This window comes from Lissotriton vulgaris, chromosome 12, assembly GCF_964263255.1.
Source record: "Lissotriton vulgaris chromosome 12, aLisVul1.2, whole genome shotgun sequence".
In the NCBI taxonomy this organism is placed as follows: Eukaryota; Metazoa; Chordata; class Amphibia; order Caudata; family Salamandridae; genus Lissotriton; species Lissotriton vulgaris.
In genome coordinates this window covers 471513629-471533758 of record NC_141700.1, presented here as the reverse complement: position 1 = coordinate 471533758, position 20130 = coordinate 471513629, and the positions used below count along the sequence as shown (strand labels likewise).

Genomic DNA, 20130 nt, shown 5'->3' with positions numbered 1-20130 from the left:
CCATTCCAGTTTGAACCCAGCCATTTGCAAATCAGTCTTGACCCTGTGCCCCATAGGAACAGTCCAACCCGAACTGCCAAGCTCCCTTGACTGGAAACAAGTTTCCTAGGACCGGTTTCGACAAGTGCAGGGTTCCAGGTTCTCTCCTTCGTACGCCAACCTGTTCATGGGTTGCTTTGAGGCCCGAAAGAAAGCAATTGGAGCGAATCAATAATCTATTGGGGAAGATACATAGATGACTGCATCATGATTTGGGCGGGATCAATGGATAGCCTGACACAATTCTGTGAATTCCTCAACACCAATGACATGGGCATCCGTTTCACCTACAACCTGAGTTACACACATATTGAATTTCTAGATGTGAATCTCTACATTGAAAACAATAGGATCCAAAGCAGGCTCTTTCGGAAACCTACATCATGCAATGCATTGCTTCACGCTGATAGAGCACACCCCAGACACCAAATCGAATGTATACCATATGGGGAAATTGTTAGAGCGAGAAGAAATTGCAGCACTGACAGAGACTTCAAGGGATGTATAATTGGGATGAAGCAAAGATTTAAGGATAGATGTTACAAACCCGCAACAATTGACAAAGCAGAAGAAAGAATATATAAACTCCTGAGAACTGAAACCCTGAAAGACAAAAAAACACAGGATAAGAACACTAAGCTAGTTAGGATGATAACTAACTATAACGATACAGCAGGAATTTTGAGAAGTAGCATGAAAAGACACTGGGCCATTCTCAGAGCAGACAAAACAATTAACAAATTCATATCAGACAGCCCACTGATAAAATACAGAAAGGACACTAATATTCGATCCATTCTCAGTCCCAGCTATCCCAAACAGATACACAAACTTAACTGGCTGCAACAGAGATGCCTGGGATTCCACAAATGTGGTAACTTTAAAATCTGTCCAATAGCCATGGACAACACAAGACTTTTTGAGAATTAATCAGGAAGAAAATTTGAGATACGCCAGGTGATAAACTGCAACAGCAAATATGTGGTGTATATGTTAAAATGCAAATGTAATCGCTTCTACATTGGAAGCACTATAAGACCACTGAAGGACAGAATTGGGGAACACCTGAGGGCCATTAAATATTGTGACCCCAGATACCCAACTGCCTAACACGTTCATGAATGTGCTGCACAAGGACGTGATAAAAAGATCACATTTTGTGGGCTTGAGAAAGTGGAAGCAAATCAAAGGGGAGGTAACCTTGAACTACATCTAAGGCGTAGAGAAGCACTCTGGATCATGAAATTACAGGCAGTGGACAGGGGTCTTAATTATGACCACGAACTACATTACTTCTTGGGAGATTAGCCATGTGTTTATTATGATCACCAATGTCGACATTAGATATATGTTTTATACCTATGTTGCAAGCTTCTCTCCCTTGCAAATATACATGTACAGTTGGGATTGACAAATGGTGTTTTGGACTGAGTTTATCATTGGACAGTATGGGATTATGGATATAGTTACCAGCCACACATACATGTACATGCTCTGAGACTGATCTTCCACTATATATTTAGCTATGTTTATACATACAATACTGTGTTTCTTCTCCCTCCTGAATCGGGTTAACTCTTTTTAATTTGAAACCTCATTTGTATGGGTTTCTTCTATAAGCGTATTGGAATATAACTTAGTCTTAGCATTTCACTATTTCGGTTACCATAGAGTTATATAATTATATTCGGGCAAGTATTGTTCTAATTTCTAGAATTTCAGCCACTTAATTATGCGCTAAATATCAGAAAGGGCACCTTTTGCACTTGCTCCGGTTGAGTATACATTACGCTTAAGATGGCAACTGCGGAATTACTGATCGTCTTACTATGGAGATACAGGCTTTGTCCTATTTCTTCTTCGATGAACGAACGCGAGGACGCCGATTACGAGCCTGCGTTCACATATACAAACAGTACAGGCACTGACTTGTCGCCATACATAGCAGTGAGGTTCGGATTGGAACCTAACTCATTTTGGGTAAGTCAGCTGTATGAATTTTGGATTTAAGGGAACTTGCCGCCCGCGGGGGCTGCTTTATACTAATTTTAGTTTGTGGACGTGTTACTTACAGATTCTAAACATAGCATTGGAACTGAGCCATACATATACTGGGGAATACGAGGAAACCATATAAAAGTCGACTGAATCTACCTCACACTGTGGAGACTTCAGAGCGACCATTTTAAGGTACGAGTGCAATCCTCTGATCTTAGAATTATTAGAGATGGTAGAGTGCACACTGGGCCCTGTGCACCTTGGGACACAGACTGATGACTGACCAGTGCCCCGCCCAGTAATACATTCTCATTTATTATTGTGACTGTTAGCTCTATACTCTAATATTTGTACAGATATACTGACCAGCTACAAGGGGTGCCCCCAATCATGGATTCAGGATCACTCAAAATATTCTTAAGTTTGATAGTACTAGATGTATTGATTCTAGGTACAGTGCGATTTGCATAATAGCTCCATATGCCCTATGTGTAATAGAAACTACAGAGCACACGCTAGGCTCTCTGCGCATAGGGACACAGACTGCGTACAGACCAGTGGTATTTGCTGTGGGGCAATCTTGGAATATCTATGAAATATTGGGACTTCTGATTTTGAATCTTGGATCCACTAACCAGCTCCATAATTCCACATGGTTTGGTTACATAATGGTGCATCTATTTTAGATTAATAGAACACACTTGATTATAAGTGTTAGACTCAACCTGTAACCATTGATTACAGAGTACCGAATATCCAGACTAGGACCACAGACTCCTCTCCATACCCAGGCCGACATTTTGGCCGGGACGGAAGTACAACCGGTCGGAAGGTAGGCACTGTCACCCTATTATATAATTGTGTACTAAGTATCAATGAGATATTATTGCATATTTACCCGAATACTTATATGAGTCTTACAAATTTCCAGGCCAAATGATCTACAGACCGGTGTAACAGGTATGCCTCAGTATACACTATGCACACCGTTTGTTTCACTCAGCATGCAGTAGCTTTATACCAGGCACTTGGGACACGACTAGAGCACATTTATGTCCAATATTATATGAATAAATACTGTGAGAGAATCTGCTTGAACTCAAGAATTGCAGAGTATCTTACTCAGATGATGCTAGAATCAACTTGTATATACTAATTGTCTCATCTACTCACAATATTCGGGTGCAGAATTGTACCTTAATAATGGGATTGTGGGTCTTTACACACAAAAGTATTGTTGATAAGGAAAACATGTGTGATGTTGTCACATCACATTGTATATATGTCTTTCCAGCCCTGACGAAGTCGCGGGTGAACCACCCAACTGGCGACGAAACGCGTGTTGGCAGGAACAACTGGAATAAAGAAAGAGAATAAGACCAAGAAGACCAACTACTGTTGTTTTATTTATATGAATGTTATGAACACATTGATACAGGTTTATGGGTGCTAGGATATTGTAGCAATTGTGCAGGATCTTTCGTAGAGATCTAATTGATGGGGTTGTGGAAGATGACCCCTTCCCTAAGCACCATAACAGACTAGATTCATAATACCAATAGACCGAGATATATAGGAGGCGCCACTGTCACTAGACAACGCAATCATCCCCTTAGTTTATAAGTAAAATCTAGTCAAAGACTGGGCATACAGGCTACTTAGTTGCCACAGTTGGTCCATCCTGATCATTGAGGCTTTATGCCACATTGTAGCACTTGACATAGGGTCAAGATGGCCCTTGTTTGTGTTTTTGACCTGAAAGTCTCCAGTACTTTAATGCTTCTAGATCTCAAGAAATCCTTTGATTTGATTGGTTGGTCTTTCCTCAATGAAGTGCTAAAAAAATAAGAGGGTTTGTCCTAACTTTCAGTCGTACATCCAGATTTGCTACACTTCACAGGCCCATGTTCGGGTCTCCCCTTATCCCCTATCCTTTTCTCTTTAGCTGTAAAATTCTAGCTTTATAGATGAGACATGATGCCAAATCTATGAAGTCAAATGGGGTCAGGCAGTGGAAGACCGAATTGTGCTTTATGCTGGCACTGTTCTCTCTGTCGCACTGTTGTCCTGTCTGTTCCAGATGTTGACCCTTTATGGGGAAGCATCTGTCCTCCAGGTTAACTGCTCTTTTGGTTGCTTTGAAAAGGCACAGTGACACAGCGGACTGGCAGTAATGGCTGCCGGTCCGCAGAGTTAGCTTCCATTACCTGAGGCTCCATATAGCACTGAAGTCAAACCTGTCAAGTCATTTGAATTTGAGACCTCCATTGATCAGATTGCCCGATGATCTCACTGCATAGGCTAAACTCCCCGTCTGTGTTCTTGGCAAAGTAACTCTGTTTAAAATGATGGCAATGCCACATTTGCTATAGGTTTTTAAAAATATTCCCTATCCAGTGCCAATGTTTGGTTCCAGAAGGTGTCTGCTAAAGTGGATTCTTTTTGTAGCTGAACATTCCCTCTTGATTGGTCTTTGGTAAATGTGTTCAGTCGCCTTTTGATGGAGGAATGGGCTTGAAGGATGTACATTTATATTATTGGGCAACACAGATGTTGGTGATCAACGATGGGTTGAGTGGGAGTTGGCATTATCCAGCCTTCCAACTAGAAGTGGCACAAGTGGGGGAAGATAACATCCTGTGATTGCTCTACCAGCTATCATTAAGGAAGTCCTGCTTGCTAGGAGAGCTGGAATGTGATGGACTGAATGGTATTGTAAAATTATGTTATGGCAGGGCAGGTGTTTGAAACACTCAGAATCCACATGGGATCTTATTGGCATATCCTCAGTGGAGGACATCGGGCAGGGGGCACACATGAAATTCTTCCAAAAGTTTCAAACTGAATTCATGCTACACAAATCTCAGTTCTACCACTACTTATAACCAATAGAGGCTACTACTGGATGGGAGTGGTGAGGCGGGGAGGAGGAAGGGGGAAAAAAGATTATTTTTTTTAAACCACACACTTATATCGCTACGGCCAGCCAGCCGGCCGCGCCTCTCCTCCGTCCTCTCCATCTCCAGCTGGCTGCCGCCTTTCCTCTGTCTTCTTCACCTCGAGTCTGACAACAGGTAGCAGGCTCCCCACAGCCAATCACAACTCTGCAATGCAGCGTTGCAAGTGGTCTGAGCACCGTGATTTGGCCCTCAGACAGGCAGTGGGAGCCTGGGCATGTTCTCCACCCAGGCTGTAATGCAGCCTGGGTGGAGGACATGCAAAGTCTGCATGACGCTTTGACCGGCCGGAGACGGTGGGTGGGAAAAGCAGCATGCGCACTTAAAGAGTATGCCCATCACTCCTCTCCCTGCAGTGCTCTAGTGTCACGGATCCCAGCTCCGCCTGCACATAACCAACTGAGCCACAGCAGTAGGAAAAATAAAATGATGATAACCCGGTATTCTCATTTTTTTTTCCTTCTTGAATTGCTCAGAGAGCTGTGGGGTGATGCTCCTCTGCCTTAGCGGAGGAGCCTCTGCTGGTTAGAACGGTGTAACTTTCTCATGTTCTATTAGTAAGCCTGTGATGAAATACCTGAATTTTGCCCACTTGAAGCTCAAATCCTTTTGTCCTCACAGGGTAAAAAGGGATATCCTGAATCTAGAAATCCCTAGTTATTAACTCTCCAGACCTTTTCTTGAACCTTATGCCGGGATGGGGGAGTGATTGGGTACTTTATATGATTCCAACAGGAGAGACGCATGTATGTCCCCAAGGGTACTGGCTATCTCTTTACGACCCCGACTCACTCAGATTAAATACCTACACTTGGCCTATCTTGCATCCGTGAGACTGCGGCTAGCAAATTGAATATCTTCCCCTCTTTGTTTTTGCTGCCACGAGGAGCACGTGAACATCCTCTCATTGCAAAGTTCCAGCAGAGTATATTCACCACCTTCTTAAGGGTTCTGTGGGACTAGTGGGACCATCCTCATCTATTGTATTGTTGAGGAATTTGGGGGAAATCATGGTGGTCATACTTTTAATAGAATTGGAACTATGCTTGCCTGACGAGATATTGCCAGTACTCAAACTCTCTGTTCTTCCCCTTGGTTGTATGTCGTAAAAATGAGTTCCTCTACAACGCCTACCTTTACAACGCGGTCTTTACAACAATCGCATCTTAACCACAAACTGCTTTACTGCGCATTGCTTTACCACAAATTTTCATGGTAAAGGCATGCATGGTAAAGGGCTATCTGTGTCTAATATTACCTCCCCACCTCTCTCCGCCGAGCCCTAAATACACCCCTCAACCTCCTAAAAACTACCCTGAGCACCCTACCCTCTAAAACGACCCCAATTCCTTCTCATTCCTAAAATCTACCCCAAACCCCTCCACCCGCTAAAAACGACCCCATCCCCTCCCGCCCCCTAAAAACGACCCGACCCCCCCCACTTCATAAAAACTACCACAAACCCCCTCAACCCCTAAAAACTACTTTTATCCCCTCCCACCGCCTAAAAATGACCCCGGACCCCTGCCTGCCCCTAAAAAGTACCCCAAACCCCCCACCCCCTAAAAGCTACTCTGAACCACCCCACCCCCTAAAAACTACCCCAAAGCGCCCAACCCCTCAAAACTACCCGAACCCCCCACCCCTAAAAACTTCCCCAAACTCCCCCACCCATTAAAAATTATCCGGAACCCGGGTATATCATGGTCTTGCCAAAATTATACTTGGATTGCCTTGGTGTGGAACTCATTATGGTTACTTCTGTATTATGATGGTAGTGTATACACTGTGTGGCTATTGGTTGTCTTTAAAATAATACATCTTATAAACATAAAAAAGGAAGGTTTAGGTCTGGCTAGGTTCATTTTGCCTGACCTAAACCTACACACGCAGGTGCATTGTCACGTCAGTGGTGGCAAAATATATACTGCAGTCCACAGGTGACATTTAACTTACAGGCCCTAGGTACACTGTTGCACCGTATATTGGGGACTTATAGGTAAGTTAAATAGGGCAATTAGGAATACACCATTTAGACATGTTTCTATGGGTCAGAGCACACACATTCGAACTGACAGCAGCATTCCAGTGGGCAGAATCCAAAAACCAGCAAAGGGCAAGGGACCATACACAAAAGGGATTAAAGGGGCATTTTCCTACATTCAGTATGTTGCTATGGTGGAATGTAGTCCTCACCTTCACTGGTGATGTGTGATATTGCTATTTGTTGGCTGGAAAATGTGTCTTGTAGTCGTTTTACTCTAGAAGTTGTGCATTGAGCCCTGTTGTCCCATACTGTATTGTGTTCTGTTATAAGACTATGTATGCTATGTTCCCCTAGTTTATGGTTGTGACACAAGACTTGTGTATTTTATAGGTGATCGGACTACAGGTGTGGGGAGCCTACAGTTGTACAGACATGTCAGTTGTTTTCTTCTGAGATTGGTTGTGTTACATTGTTGATCTGTAGTGGGGAGCCACTGGAGTGCTATAAGTCAATAACCAATGTAAGGAGTCTCCAATCGATTGAAGTTGTTCAAGACTTGAGAGTCTTATAATATTACAGAAATGGAAAGCCTCAAGGTGTCAGGTGGACTGAGTGGTTAGCGTATTAATGCAGTGTGTGTTTACATGCTGTTGTGCCCTCCATCTGGTGTGGTAGGGGTGTTCTCCCGTACCTGATGAGGTAGGGGTATTGTCCCTCTGATGCAAAAGGCCCTGGGTGATCTAGTTTTCACTGCGACTTATCCTGGGGTTATGCTTGCTGTTATCCTTTGTTCCTGGCGTGGCAGGTGTGTTGTCCCTCAGTTATGAAGGGACCTGAGTGGTAAGGCTGTTGTGTGCCCTGGTTTTGTTTGCTGTTCTACTGCTGCCTGTTTGATTTCTTTTTTCTGTGTAATGTGGGTTGAAAAATGCTATTGTACATATGATGTTGTGCAATGAGTGCACTGAAATTCTGTGCTTATTTTAGCACATGTAGCTGTTCCCAGGATGGGGTTTATTATAAAAAGGTTTAAAAGTTCAGAAATATACAAGTTAAAATACTATTACATATATAATGGGTAACCGAGTAATATAATCCAGTACTGTCATCAAAGCATTCTGGTAACATCTTAAACCAGAAGTGGTTTGTAAGAGATGACCTGAGATGACAGCATAAGACCATGAAACATACGACACCGGTTATGTATTTTACATGTTTATTTTAGGATGACTAGCTTGAAAAGTGTGTCTTTTTTGAAAAGGGGGATATATTCATTAGAAAAAGTAAATGACATACTGGATTATAAAGTTTGATTATCTACAGTAAAACATGAAAATAACACTTAATTGTATAACTAAGCATGTGAAATTAATTGTAGAAAAACACACCCTTAACTTTGTTGAAAAACACTTCTGTAGTAGGGGATCTCTGTGTATAGTCATAATCTAGTGAATAGTCCCGCCCATGTGCGTGGACCCCGGAGCAATCAAAAATAATCTCTTAAATTGTCAAAAAAATGCAGAACTGCAAAGACACTTAAGAGAGAATTTAAAGACAGATGATGCAGCCTATATCCACAGGCTACACTGTCCAGTACTTCAACTAGAAATTCCACCCAAAATCCACACAAACAGCACAGCCTGCCCAGTTCCCTCCATAGAGAAACTTGCCTCTACCAGCAAAAGCCTCTGGAATGATAGAGAGGAAGGTATGGACAGACAAGCCCCATAGGCTGCCATTATGTGGCTCAAACATGATACTGTGCCTTTAAGAGAACTTTCCAGAACGTCTCCCAGTATCCCAGAATGCACAGCAGGTCCCTTTTACTTTCAGTTCTTTTTTCCGGCTCCTGCAAGCAGGACCCTGGAGCATTGAGCTCTCCCTTTTTAAGGGTTTTCTTGGTGATTTTTCACTTTTTTCAAGTTATTTAAGTGCTTTCTCTAAGCGCTTTGGTGCTTTTCTTCCTGTTTATCCTTTGGTGCACTCTTGGATTGTCAATATGCCTGCATTATTTGACAAATGTTCTGAGTGCTCCAGGAAGAAGGCCAAATCGGATCCACACGAGGTGTGTATCATCTGCCTTCCCTCTTCTCATGTCCCAGAGGAGTGTGACATTTGTCAGGGCTTCTCTGGCAGGACCCTGAGGGATAGAATGAAGATCAGACTTCAGGGCCTGGAGGACAGAAGGCTGAAGGCGCAAGGTGGGTCTGGAGGGGCTTCCTCTGCCCATGCTGAGGCCTCTGGGGGACTCCCCAGGGGCAGGAAGACCAGCAAGCGTCCCCATTCTCCGTCTGTGTCGATTGTACCGACTACGGCGTCGAGAGGTATGACTGCAGTCTGTTCCCAATCTCCCCAGGGGTCTGGGTCGAAGCGACGTCGACGCTCGGCGTAGAGGGAACTGAACAGACCGCCGTCGAGATCTCCAGTGACGATTTCGTCGTCGTCCTCGTCGGAGTCGTCGTCGAGTACTCATCGGCGAAGAGAAGGTCGTCGTTGAGGGGATCCTTGACGTCGAGGAGAAGATCGTCATCGAGGCGAAGATCGCCGTCAAGGCGAAGGAGGTTGCCGTCGAGGCGAAGGGGGTCACCGTCGAGGCGAAGGAGGTCGAGGCAAAGGTGTCCGCAGTCGAGGGAGAGACGGTCGCCGTCGAGGAAAAGACGCTCGTCGTCGATGGGCAGACGCTCGCCGTCCGGTCGCCGTTCTTCGATGCCAAGAAGGCGCGGAAGGAGTTCTGGCGCCAGGGGTCAGTCTAGCAGGCGCCAGGTGTCTATGAGAGACTCGCCAAGGTCCCAGCCTGGAAAGGAAGGCGGATCACCGGGTTCGGTGTACTCCGCGGTGTATACCCCTTCGAGGCCGATGTCGATTACGCCCCCTCCTCCCTTACCGAGGGGTCTTCCTCCGCGGGCTCCCACTCCTTCTCCGCTCCCACCACTTCCACCGCGTCCTCAACCTCAACCTCTACCTCAACCTCAGCTGCCGGCAGACAAGCCGCCTCCGATTCCTCCGAGGTCGGTCTAACTGCCCCGACTTCCGACTCCTCCCAAGGGGACCCCTCGGCCGAGGGCCCCAGCCAAGCCAAAGTCGCCCGCCCCAGTGGAACCGGCGGATCGACCGAAGCCAAGGAGGTCGCGATCACGCTCCGGACGGAGAGGGAGATCGAGGAGTCGTCATAGATCTTCCACCAGGTCGAGAAGGCGCCATAGGAGGCGCGGATCACGGTCCCGTACGGACTCTTCCAGGACCGGGACCTATTCACCGACTTTGTCGGATTCCCCGGGGACTAGAGTGTCTCCTGTGGACGACATCAGCACGTTCCAGGATGTTCTCCTGAGGGGTGCAGCAAAATTGGGAATCACAGTGATGGCTCCAACACCCACGACGTCTGTGATTTTTGAGACGCTTCATAAGAAGCATTTGTCTCACCCTTTAGTACCGCTCGTACCAGGATTGGTAGAGCCCGCTGAGGAGCTGTTCCTCACGCCAGCAGTGATGAAGGCGGCTCCTTCCCGGCTTCTTAAGAAGTACAGGGCCCCGGATTCTGACCCGGCTTTTCTGCGGACGGATCCAATTCCGGACTCAGTTATAGTGACTGCGGCCAGGAAACAACATTCTACCTCCCTGTATTCTACCGTGCCTCCTGATAAGGAGAGTCAATGGATCGATTCAGCGGGCAGGAAGGCCTGTTGTACGGCATCTACGGCCATGAAGGCGGCTAGCGATGCGGCTCTGCTAGGGGGGTATGATCGTGCCCTGTGGGACTCCCTCCATCAGTTCACGGAACTCCTGCCATGTGAGAAGAAGGAGGATTTCCAGGAGATCCTGAAGGAGGGTATGCTGGTATCGAACCAGATCATCAGCGCGGCTGCTGATGTATCTCTTCTGGCGGCGCACGGATACTGCCACGGCATCAATCAACTGCGTCACGCTTGGCTCCGCCTCACCTCACTCAAACCGGAGGCGCAACAGCGGGTGGCCAACCTGCCCTTCTCGGGGGAATCCCTGTTCGGCAAACATGCGGACGATGAAATGGCCCGTATGAAAGCAGAAGCCGAAACCCTGATGGCTGTCGGGTTAGAGAAGCCTGAGAAGAAAAAGAACTACCGCCCGTTCCTGAGACGGTTCGGAGCTTCAGGCAGAGGGCGAGGGCAGACTTCCGGACAGCAGCAGCAACAATAGCAACAGTTCCAGAAGCCCTTCCAGAAAAAACAGAGGGGCAGAGGAGGCCAACAGTCCGCAACAGCGACCAAAGGCCCGGCCGGGTCTAGGCCCTGAGCGTTTACTTCCCCTACATCCGTTACCCACTCCGGTTGGGGGAAGCGTTCAATTTTTTCTGGCAGAGTGGAGAAAAATTACTCAGGACAAGTGGGTGCTGAATATTGTTTGCAATGGATACAGTCTTCGGTTCACCATCCCGCCTCCAGCTATTCCGCCGGTGAGCTCGCAGTGTCAGCTGCGAGCTCCAGGCAGAGGCCGACATCCTGTTAAGGAAAAGGGCGATAGAAGACGTGCCTCTGCCTCAAAGGGGAAGAGGTCTGTACACACGGTTCTTCCTGGTTCACAAGAAGGACAAGAACGAGTTCAGGCCCATTCTGGACTTGCGGTGAGCAAACAAGTGGATTCGCAGAGAGATTTTGCATGCTGTCGTTGCAGCAGATTTACCCTCAGCTGCAACAGGGAGACTGGCTTTGTGCTATAGACCTACAGGATGCGTACTTCCATGTGCCCATTGCACAGAAACACAGGAAGTTCCTGCGGTTCCAAGTTGGCGCCAATCATTATCAATACACAGTACTGCCATTCGGGCTGAAATCTGCGCCCAGGACGTTCTCGAAGTGCATGGCAGTAGTAGCTGCACACCTGTGGAAGAACAAGGTGTTTGTCTACCTGTACCTGGACGACTGATTGATCATGGCCTCCTCCTTCTCGGAAGCTCAAGCACACTTCCAGAAGACGTGCGTTCTATTGAACAAGCTGGGGTTGCATATCAACATGTCCAAGTCTGTCCCGACTCCGGTTCAGTGCAAACAGTACTTGGGAGCCTCCATCAATACGCTGTCAGCAAGCATGTCTCCTTCGGAGGAGCGACGTTTATCACTCCTTCGGAAGGCTCAGGCTCTTATGACCGCTCCATCTACAACAGTGAGGACGGTGTCTTCTCTACTGGGGTCGATGGCCTCTTGTATCTTCCTCACGCCTCACAAACGGCTGCACATGAGACCGCTTCAGGAGTGCTTGGAGGATCAGAGGACTGGTTCTTGGGACGACAAGATACGCCTGTCTCTGCATGCTCTTCAGTCTCTGAAGTGGTGGTGTTCAGCGGAGAATCTCCTGAGAGGGGTTCCCTTTCACAAGGACGTTCCCACACAGACGATTGTGACGGATGCGTCTCTCCAAGGCTGGGGAGCGCACTCCGGAGACTTACAGATTCAAGGGACATGGTCTCTGACGGAGTCCACGTACCACATCAATTTCCTGGAACTCAGAGCTGTTCACTTGGCGCTGAAGGCCTTTCATCCGTCCTTTCAGACCAACTCTCTGCTTGTACAGACAGACAATACGACCACGATGTATTACCTCAACAAGCAGGGGGGCTCTAGATCACGCACTCTGTCGCAGGAGGCGCAGGCGATCTGGCACTGGCTTATAGCCAGAGGACTGACTATAACGGCTACCCATCTGCCAGGTGTGCAGAATGTTCAGGCGGATGCACTGAGCAGACTGATTCAGGAAATCCACAAATGGGTCATAAACGACAAAGTGCTAGGAGAAGTCTTCGCAAGGTGGGGGACTCCAGATGTAGATCTGTTCGCCACCGCCGAAAACAGCAAATGCCGAGACTTCGCCTCCAGGTACTACCAACATGGGACGTTGGGGAATGCCCTATGGATCGACTGGTCGAACAGCTTTCTGTACGCTTTTCCACCTATTCCCCTGATTCCGGCGGTGCTCATCAAGCTGGCCCGGTCCAGGGCGCGGATGATACTGATTGCCCCGGAATGGCCCAGACAGTGGTGGTTCACGGACCTGCTTCACCGGTCTCTCCTTCCTCACATACGGTTGCCGTGCAGGCCGGACCTTCTCACGAAGTTCGGGGGGGCAGATGGTGCACCCGAACCTCTCGTCTTTGAGTTTGGCGGCATGGCTCCTGAGATAGTGCAATATGGCCATTTGAATCTACCAGAAGATTGTATGGACATACTGAAGGAGGCTAAGCGACCTTCCACTAGGACTTCCTATGCTTACAAGTGGAAGAGATTCTGCATCTGGTGCAAGTCCAAGAACTATGACCCTATGAGTGTAAGGAGGATGTCATCCTTCCTTATCTGCTACATTTGGCGCAGTCTGGCCTTAATTTCCATTCCATTAAGGTCCATCTCGCTGCATTGACTGCCTACAGGAAAGGCCCTTCTCAGACTTCCTTCTTCCAGATCCCTGTGATCAAAGACTTTTTGGAAGGCTTGAAGAAAGTATTCCCTCCTGTCAGGCTTCCTTCGCCTTCATGGGAATTAAATGTGGTGCTGTCCAGGTTGATGAAGGAGCCTTTTGAACCTATTCATAAGGCTTTGTTGCAGCACCTGTCCTGGAAGGCGGCGTTCCTCGTGGCCATCACATCGGCCCACAGGGTGAGTGAAATTCAGGCGTTGTGTTGCCAAGAACCTCATACTGTATTTCATGCTGCTAAGGTTGTTATGCGTACTCACCCTAAATTTCTTCCCAAGGTTATTTCTGATTTTCATGTCAACCAGACCATAACTTTGCCTACGTTTTTTCAGAATCCTTCATCTCCAGCAGAAAGGTCTCTACATTCCCTGGATATTAGGAGGGTGTTGAAATTTTATCTGGATAAAACCAAAGATATTCGTAGGTCAGACCAATTGTTTATCAATTATGGATCAGTCAGGACCGGTCTTGCTACCTCCAAACAATCAAGTTCTAGGTGGATTGTGTCCTGTATACAATTGTGTTACCAAAAGGCTAATAAGACCTTAGGAGGTAAACCTAAGGCTCATTCCACCAGGGGCAAAGCTGCCATGACTGCTTTGCTACGTAATGTTCCAATTGCAGAAATCTTGGAAGTCGGTCCATACCTTTGCTAAGCATTACTGTCTGGACACTGATGCCAGGACAGATGCTCAGGTTGGGCAGGCTTCGCTGCGAAATCTGTTCGCACAGTAGTGGTGTTATTTCTTTACTCTCCACCGCCGCTTTGGTGTGAGGATGGGCTTGCCATTCTATTCACTAGATTATGACTATACACAGAGATCCCCTACTACAGAAGTAGTCGTTTCTGTCCTGTAACTCCAGTTCTGTAGTAGGGGTATCTCTGTTATAGACTTAAGCGCCCGCCCTCCTCCCCGGTGGAGAAAGATATTCATGTAAGGAATGCTACAGGTCTGGCGTGTTACGCCTTCAAAAAGAACTGAAAGTAAAAGGGACCTGCTGTGCATTCTGGGATACTGGGAGAAGTTCTGGAAAGTTCTCTTAAAGGCACAGTATCCTGTTTGAGCCACATAATTGCAGCCTATGGGGGTTGTCTGTTCATACCTTCCTCTCTATCATTCCAGAGGCTTTTGCTGGTAGAGACAAGTTTCTCTATGGAAGAAACTGGGCAGGCTGTGCTGTTTGTGTGGATTTTTGATGGAATTTCTAGTTGAAGTACTGGACAGTGTAGCCTGTGGATATAGGCTGCATTATCTGTCTTTAAATTCTCTCTTAAGTGTCTTTGCAGTTCTGCATTTTTTGACAATTTAAGAGATTATTTTTGATTGCTCCGGGGTCCACGCACATGGGCGGGACTATTCACTAGATTATGACTATAACAGAGATACCCCTACTACAGAACTGGAGTTACAGGACAGAAACTACGCCTTTCTGTGTATAGAAGGAAAATATTGTTGAAGATGGTCTCTTCAAGGTGAGATAACAATGGATAATAATTGGAATTAAAATGTTTAGGATTTGTGTAGCTTTCATGACTGGATTGTTCATAAAACAGTGGGCACTGATTAAGGCCGGTGGAATTAGGCGATTTTGTTTCTTCAGATTTACAACACAATTATGGATATATTATGCCTGTTTGTATTGGAGCAGGACAAAGGCTGATTTGCATTTGGGTTGGTCTACTCTGAGGTGGTGGCCGGTGGAATTATGCAATTTTGTGGCTTCAGATTTACCACACAATCATGGATATATTATACCTGTTTGGATTGAAGCAGGACAAAGGCTGATTTGCATATGGGCTGATCTACTCTGAGGTGGTATACTGGGGAAAAAACAATCAGTCTATATAAAACTTTCAAATAAATAAAGAAATAAACTCCACCGAGCTGTTGCCATTGGTAAACAATTTGAAAACATTTCTTTCATCGCATTTGAGTGTTCGATATAGTGTACATGCCACGTAATTTGCCTAAAAATTTGCAGATTTCAGCAAAATGTTACTTCTAATTCAAAAGAACCTAAATGATACTGCCAGTAAATGAGCTGCATAATTTTCATTTTCTTGCACATAATTTAAGATAGCTCTTCTGCATTATGTGAATATTAAAACAAATATCAATGATACATTTTAAAAAATGGTCCTCCATTTTCACCTAAACATACTTGTCCTGACAGTTGTAAACCTCTGCAGAGTGGTTTGGTAGTTGTCATTATGATAAAGAAATCCATAACGCTTTCAGGAAACAGAGATATTTATCATATTTCATTGGTCCCTGTGAAATATGGGTGTTTGTACCACTTCATTTCTTCATCTTGTGCACTCACTGACTATAAATGATTAAATGCTATTTAAAGATATAATTGAAATTAACGAATACATGTAAACTTAGATTTAAAATGGTCTAAAAAGAATATTTGTAAAAAGTCGATAACAACCTAATAAAATGTACAGATGATTTAGAGGATTTGATGATAAAAAAAGCATCATTTTTACCTGAATATGTAGTTGTGGACAATGTAGTGAGAGAGTATGAATTAATAATCTTTACTGTATGAAAATATTAATTACAATAATAAAACACAATAAAAACATAAATTATGAAAATCATAATGACGTAAAATAAAATAATACAATTAATCCGCATTCCATTTACAGTTCCCTTAAATGTGAATAAACAAAATCTGAAAATTTGTTCAGTTTCCTAATAAATTTACACTCTTTTGTGGAAAACAATACGAAATAGCCTCCTTAAAAGATCTTTAGTTAATAGTAACAAATTCTATTATCAGGTATTTCTCCCTCAAGTCTAATAAAACAGTGCACAAACAAATTATATGCTCAATCGACTTATTAGTTACATAGGTGACAAACCTTTGAGGGTCAGCAATACATCGGAATCAACATCAGACAAAATTCTAATATTTAAATTTGCATCCAGGGTCCAGATTATACTCTAGGTATTCTTGTTGTACACTAGAATACAACTATATATATAATGGGCATGCCTATATTTTGTAATGTTGACAAATCAGTTGCCCTGGCGTTCCTCCATACATTTTGTCTTATTAGCCTCTTGCGATCCAGACAAGGACATTTTATGTGATCGAATAATAAGGGTAAATTGTTTTCCATGATTATCCTATTCACAGTTGCCAAATTCAACCCAAAGGTCAGTTCACACTGGTTTGCTAATTCATTGTAAATCAGAAATCTCATTGAGTCTTCCTTTTTTTTGCAATCACACAGTCGCAATAATAGTTTATCATTGCTGAAAAATATATTGCAGTTATGATATCAAAGCTAGTGCCAAACTCAATTTACAGTAAGGAATTGATAAATGAAACTTCAGTAGAAATCTCAGTACGTTCATATAAATTGTATCCAAGTCATTGATAGGTTCATCAAGTAGAAGGACTGCTCCCTACGATAAGGCAGGAACTAATATTGATTCAATTACCTTTAAAGATTGACAAATTACTCGTCCTCCATGGACTTTCGTGGAGTGCCCTAGGGCCAGCAGTCTAGTCCTTTTGATGTTTTATGTGAACCTTTGAACTAGTGTCGGCATTTTGGACAAAGATAATAACATTTCCTTTTAGAGCTATTAGTTGGGGCACTTGTCTCCTCTCCCTGGTTGTCGGTAATAGTGCAAATTAAGATAAAAGTCCACATACTGCCAAATTAGTATAATTACACTGGTGATTGTGAAGACCAGCTTTGCTTTGGGCTGAAAGTCAGGTCCTACCCCATCAAAACACAAGTGCCAAAGGACTTTTGTAATCTTACACAATGATGGCTAAAGGCAGCCTCATATTGAAAAAGGGAAGAGAAGGGATGGATAAACATGTATATGTAGGATTTCCTGTGCGCAAACCAAGCCAGAAGCTAGTTGAGCGCTGCACTGGATGAAAGAAAAGCCTAAAGTCAACGAGTGGTAGGAGAGATAGCTGGTTTGTGGACTGTTGATGCATTGTTATGTAGTGTTCTTCAATTATTTTTTTATTTTTTTTGGACACCACCCCGGCAATGTCTGGTGTAGCTGGTGGCCCGCTGACATGTCTCCTCCCATCACAACCATCAAATGAGTGAAAAATCTGGGGGTGAAGATGGATGAGGATCTTTCTATGCAGCCACAGATCCAGTCGGTTGCCGGCACCTGCTTCGTAAATATTTGGGAAGTAGCTCTGTAGATCATGGGTACTCGCAAACATTTGCCCAGGGGTCGCAAAGTACAGTCTGTGGTGTGACCGAGGGCAGCACAGATGACAGCAGCGGGGTGGTAGGGGGTCTGGATGGGTCAGGGATTGTGTATGGAGGTGTAAAAAATGTTGAATAAGCAGGCAAGCACTTATTTGCAGTTTAATGAATCCTTGCCCGTTTATATTAATTTTTTCTGAATATTATTGCTCAGCCACTAAACAGCAGCTTGTGCTCCTGTTCACCATGGGGGCCACATGCAAAGGTCAAGAGGGCCGCACGCGCCCCCTTGGCCGCACTTTGAGTATCACTGCTGTAGACAGTAGATTGGATACTCCTCCTCTGTGATCCGATGTACTCTTTAGGTATAAATACTGAGGAATATGTATTACAAACTGCTTATATTTCACCATCCCTAATGTTTGTTTGATAGATAATCAACTCTGCCACATTGGAATTGTGTTACAAGGTATAGATATTGTTATGAGGAACAAGAGATGTTCTCAATCACATACTCTCTCTGTGGATTTATGAATTTCAATGGATAGAGGTTTATAGTTGTTGGGTACATTATATTTCTTTCTTGCAAGGGAATAAATAGAAACAAAAGGAGAGTGGGGAGCATTCAAGCAGGAGGAGAGGGGGCAAAGCTAGTAACGAAAAGCAGTATTTTAATGATTCGGTGTGTTCCTCACTGTGAGTTATGTTTACAAGTATTACAAAGTTATTTTAAAAAAGCATTGAATGCCCCTTTCCATGCTTCGTCTATTGCAGGTAACAGAGCTAAAGAGTCTTGCTAGTCATGTGTTGGTGGGCAATGTCGCCTGTGAAACCAAGGATCTCTTTGCTGCGCTCCCTCAGGTGGTTGCTGTGGATATCAATGACCTTGGGACCATCAAGCTTAGCCTTGAGGTGAACTGGAAGTAAGTGACACTTGTTGTGCAGCACAGTGGGGTGTGGAGGTGGGGCTAAACCAGAAATGACCCTCCTGCAATAGATTCCGTGCTTTTAATAAGGGCCTTATGTATAGGCTCCACTTACAAAAGGCAAACTGGACATCCTAGTGTTCGAAGAATTAGTAAATGTCTGCATCATCAATCTCCAACGCTCCTGGAAACAGAAAAACAAGCACTCTCTTTTGACCAGGGTTTAGATTTTACATTGGAGAAGTGTGGCTCAATGGTTGGAGCGGCAGACCCTGATGCAGAGGTCTGGCCCGGGACCAGGGTTCAATTACCCGCCTCGGCGGGTCTTGGGCTCAAAATTCCACGGACCTGATAATTCTCGCCTCGGTGCCTATTCCAATCATGGAGTCCCACTCTGCAACTCTGGGCAATAGCTTGCTTAATCTCCACAACGGCCCCCACAAAGCTAAGGATGCCTGGCCTCCACCTTGGGGGTGCCCAGGAGTGGACGCCTCACAGGGAAAGCCAGGATGGGTTCGACAGCGGTATTCGTACAAGCGCCTTGAGACCCTTGCGGGTGAGTAGTGCGCTATACAAGTATCAATTTACATTTACATTTACATCAAGACCCTGATTTGGAGTTGGTAGGTAATGGAAAATACCCCTGAATCTGGAGAAAGTGATAAATCTTGAGCAGAATCCATCGGTGTAATTAGGACTGCTCAAGAAAACAGGATTTTTTGTTGCCACCATAAATCAAGCTCCTCACTTATTTTACAGCAGCAATCCAAGACCCCCTCCCAACTAAAGTCTTGTGCACCATACAAAAGTGGAAAGTGTAATTAGAGGGTTAGTAGGTAACCTCAATCAAAAATCATGAATGAATATCTGACATAGAGTTTCTAGCAAAGTCCAGTTAAGTAAGCAACGTTGAAATGCAAGTATCTGACAATTGGAGAGTGTGTAAAACAGTTACGAAGTCATTACTGCCATAGGTTACAACTTAAAACCATACATAGTTTGTTTGATTCATTGTTGGGTACATTGGCTTGTGGATACAGGATACAATAAGCTTATACATGGAGTGATCATAGCCAATATCATTTCTGTCAGTGATAATATACAGACTTGAAGGTAGATGTGAAAACCTATATGACACCCTTGCAATATGTTAGTACTTAAATCGGCACCTTATAATATATTAATTATTTTATCTTATAATCAATGTTCTACAACTTTTAGTAACAAAAACTGGTGGTGATCTAAAACAGTTTATTAAGATTCGCACATCAATATGATCATTGCCTGCATTCGAGCTATGAGTACAGTTTAAGGTCTTCTGCATTGCCCAACAGGTTTATACCACCTTGAAAAATCTGATTCTAGGAACCACTTAGTTCCTTACACTCCAACCTGCACCTTGCACTGTGCTCACCTCGAGCTATTCTCGGTATTGTGTGCAAATAAGGCACTACTTGGGACCACACGCTTCATCGCCTGATTCCAAAATTGTGAAATGCAACCCCATTGAGTATAAGGACTCTGAGCAACCATGTAGCCTTAACACGTGCACCATAAACCTTTTGTTTATGTTACTTTGCTTTTGCT

General features: G+C 44.8%; 1 protein-coding gene across 1 annotated transcript in view; it reads left to right on the top strand.

The window, feature by feature from the left end:
• RIPOR1 (RHO family interacting cell polarization regulator 1) overlaps positions 1–20130 on the top strand; it is a 2151737-nt gene that overhangs the window by 914948 nt on the left and 1216659 nt on the right. The window contains exon 9 of the mRNA XM_086945567.1: positions 18392–18540. Coding sequence (XP_086801693.1) covers positions 18392–18540 — 149 coding nt within the window. The remainder of the gene's footprint in view (positions 1–18391; positions 18541–20130) is intronic.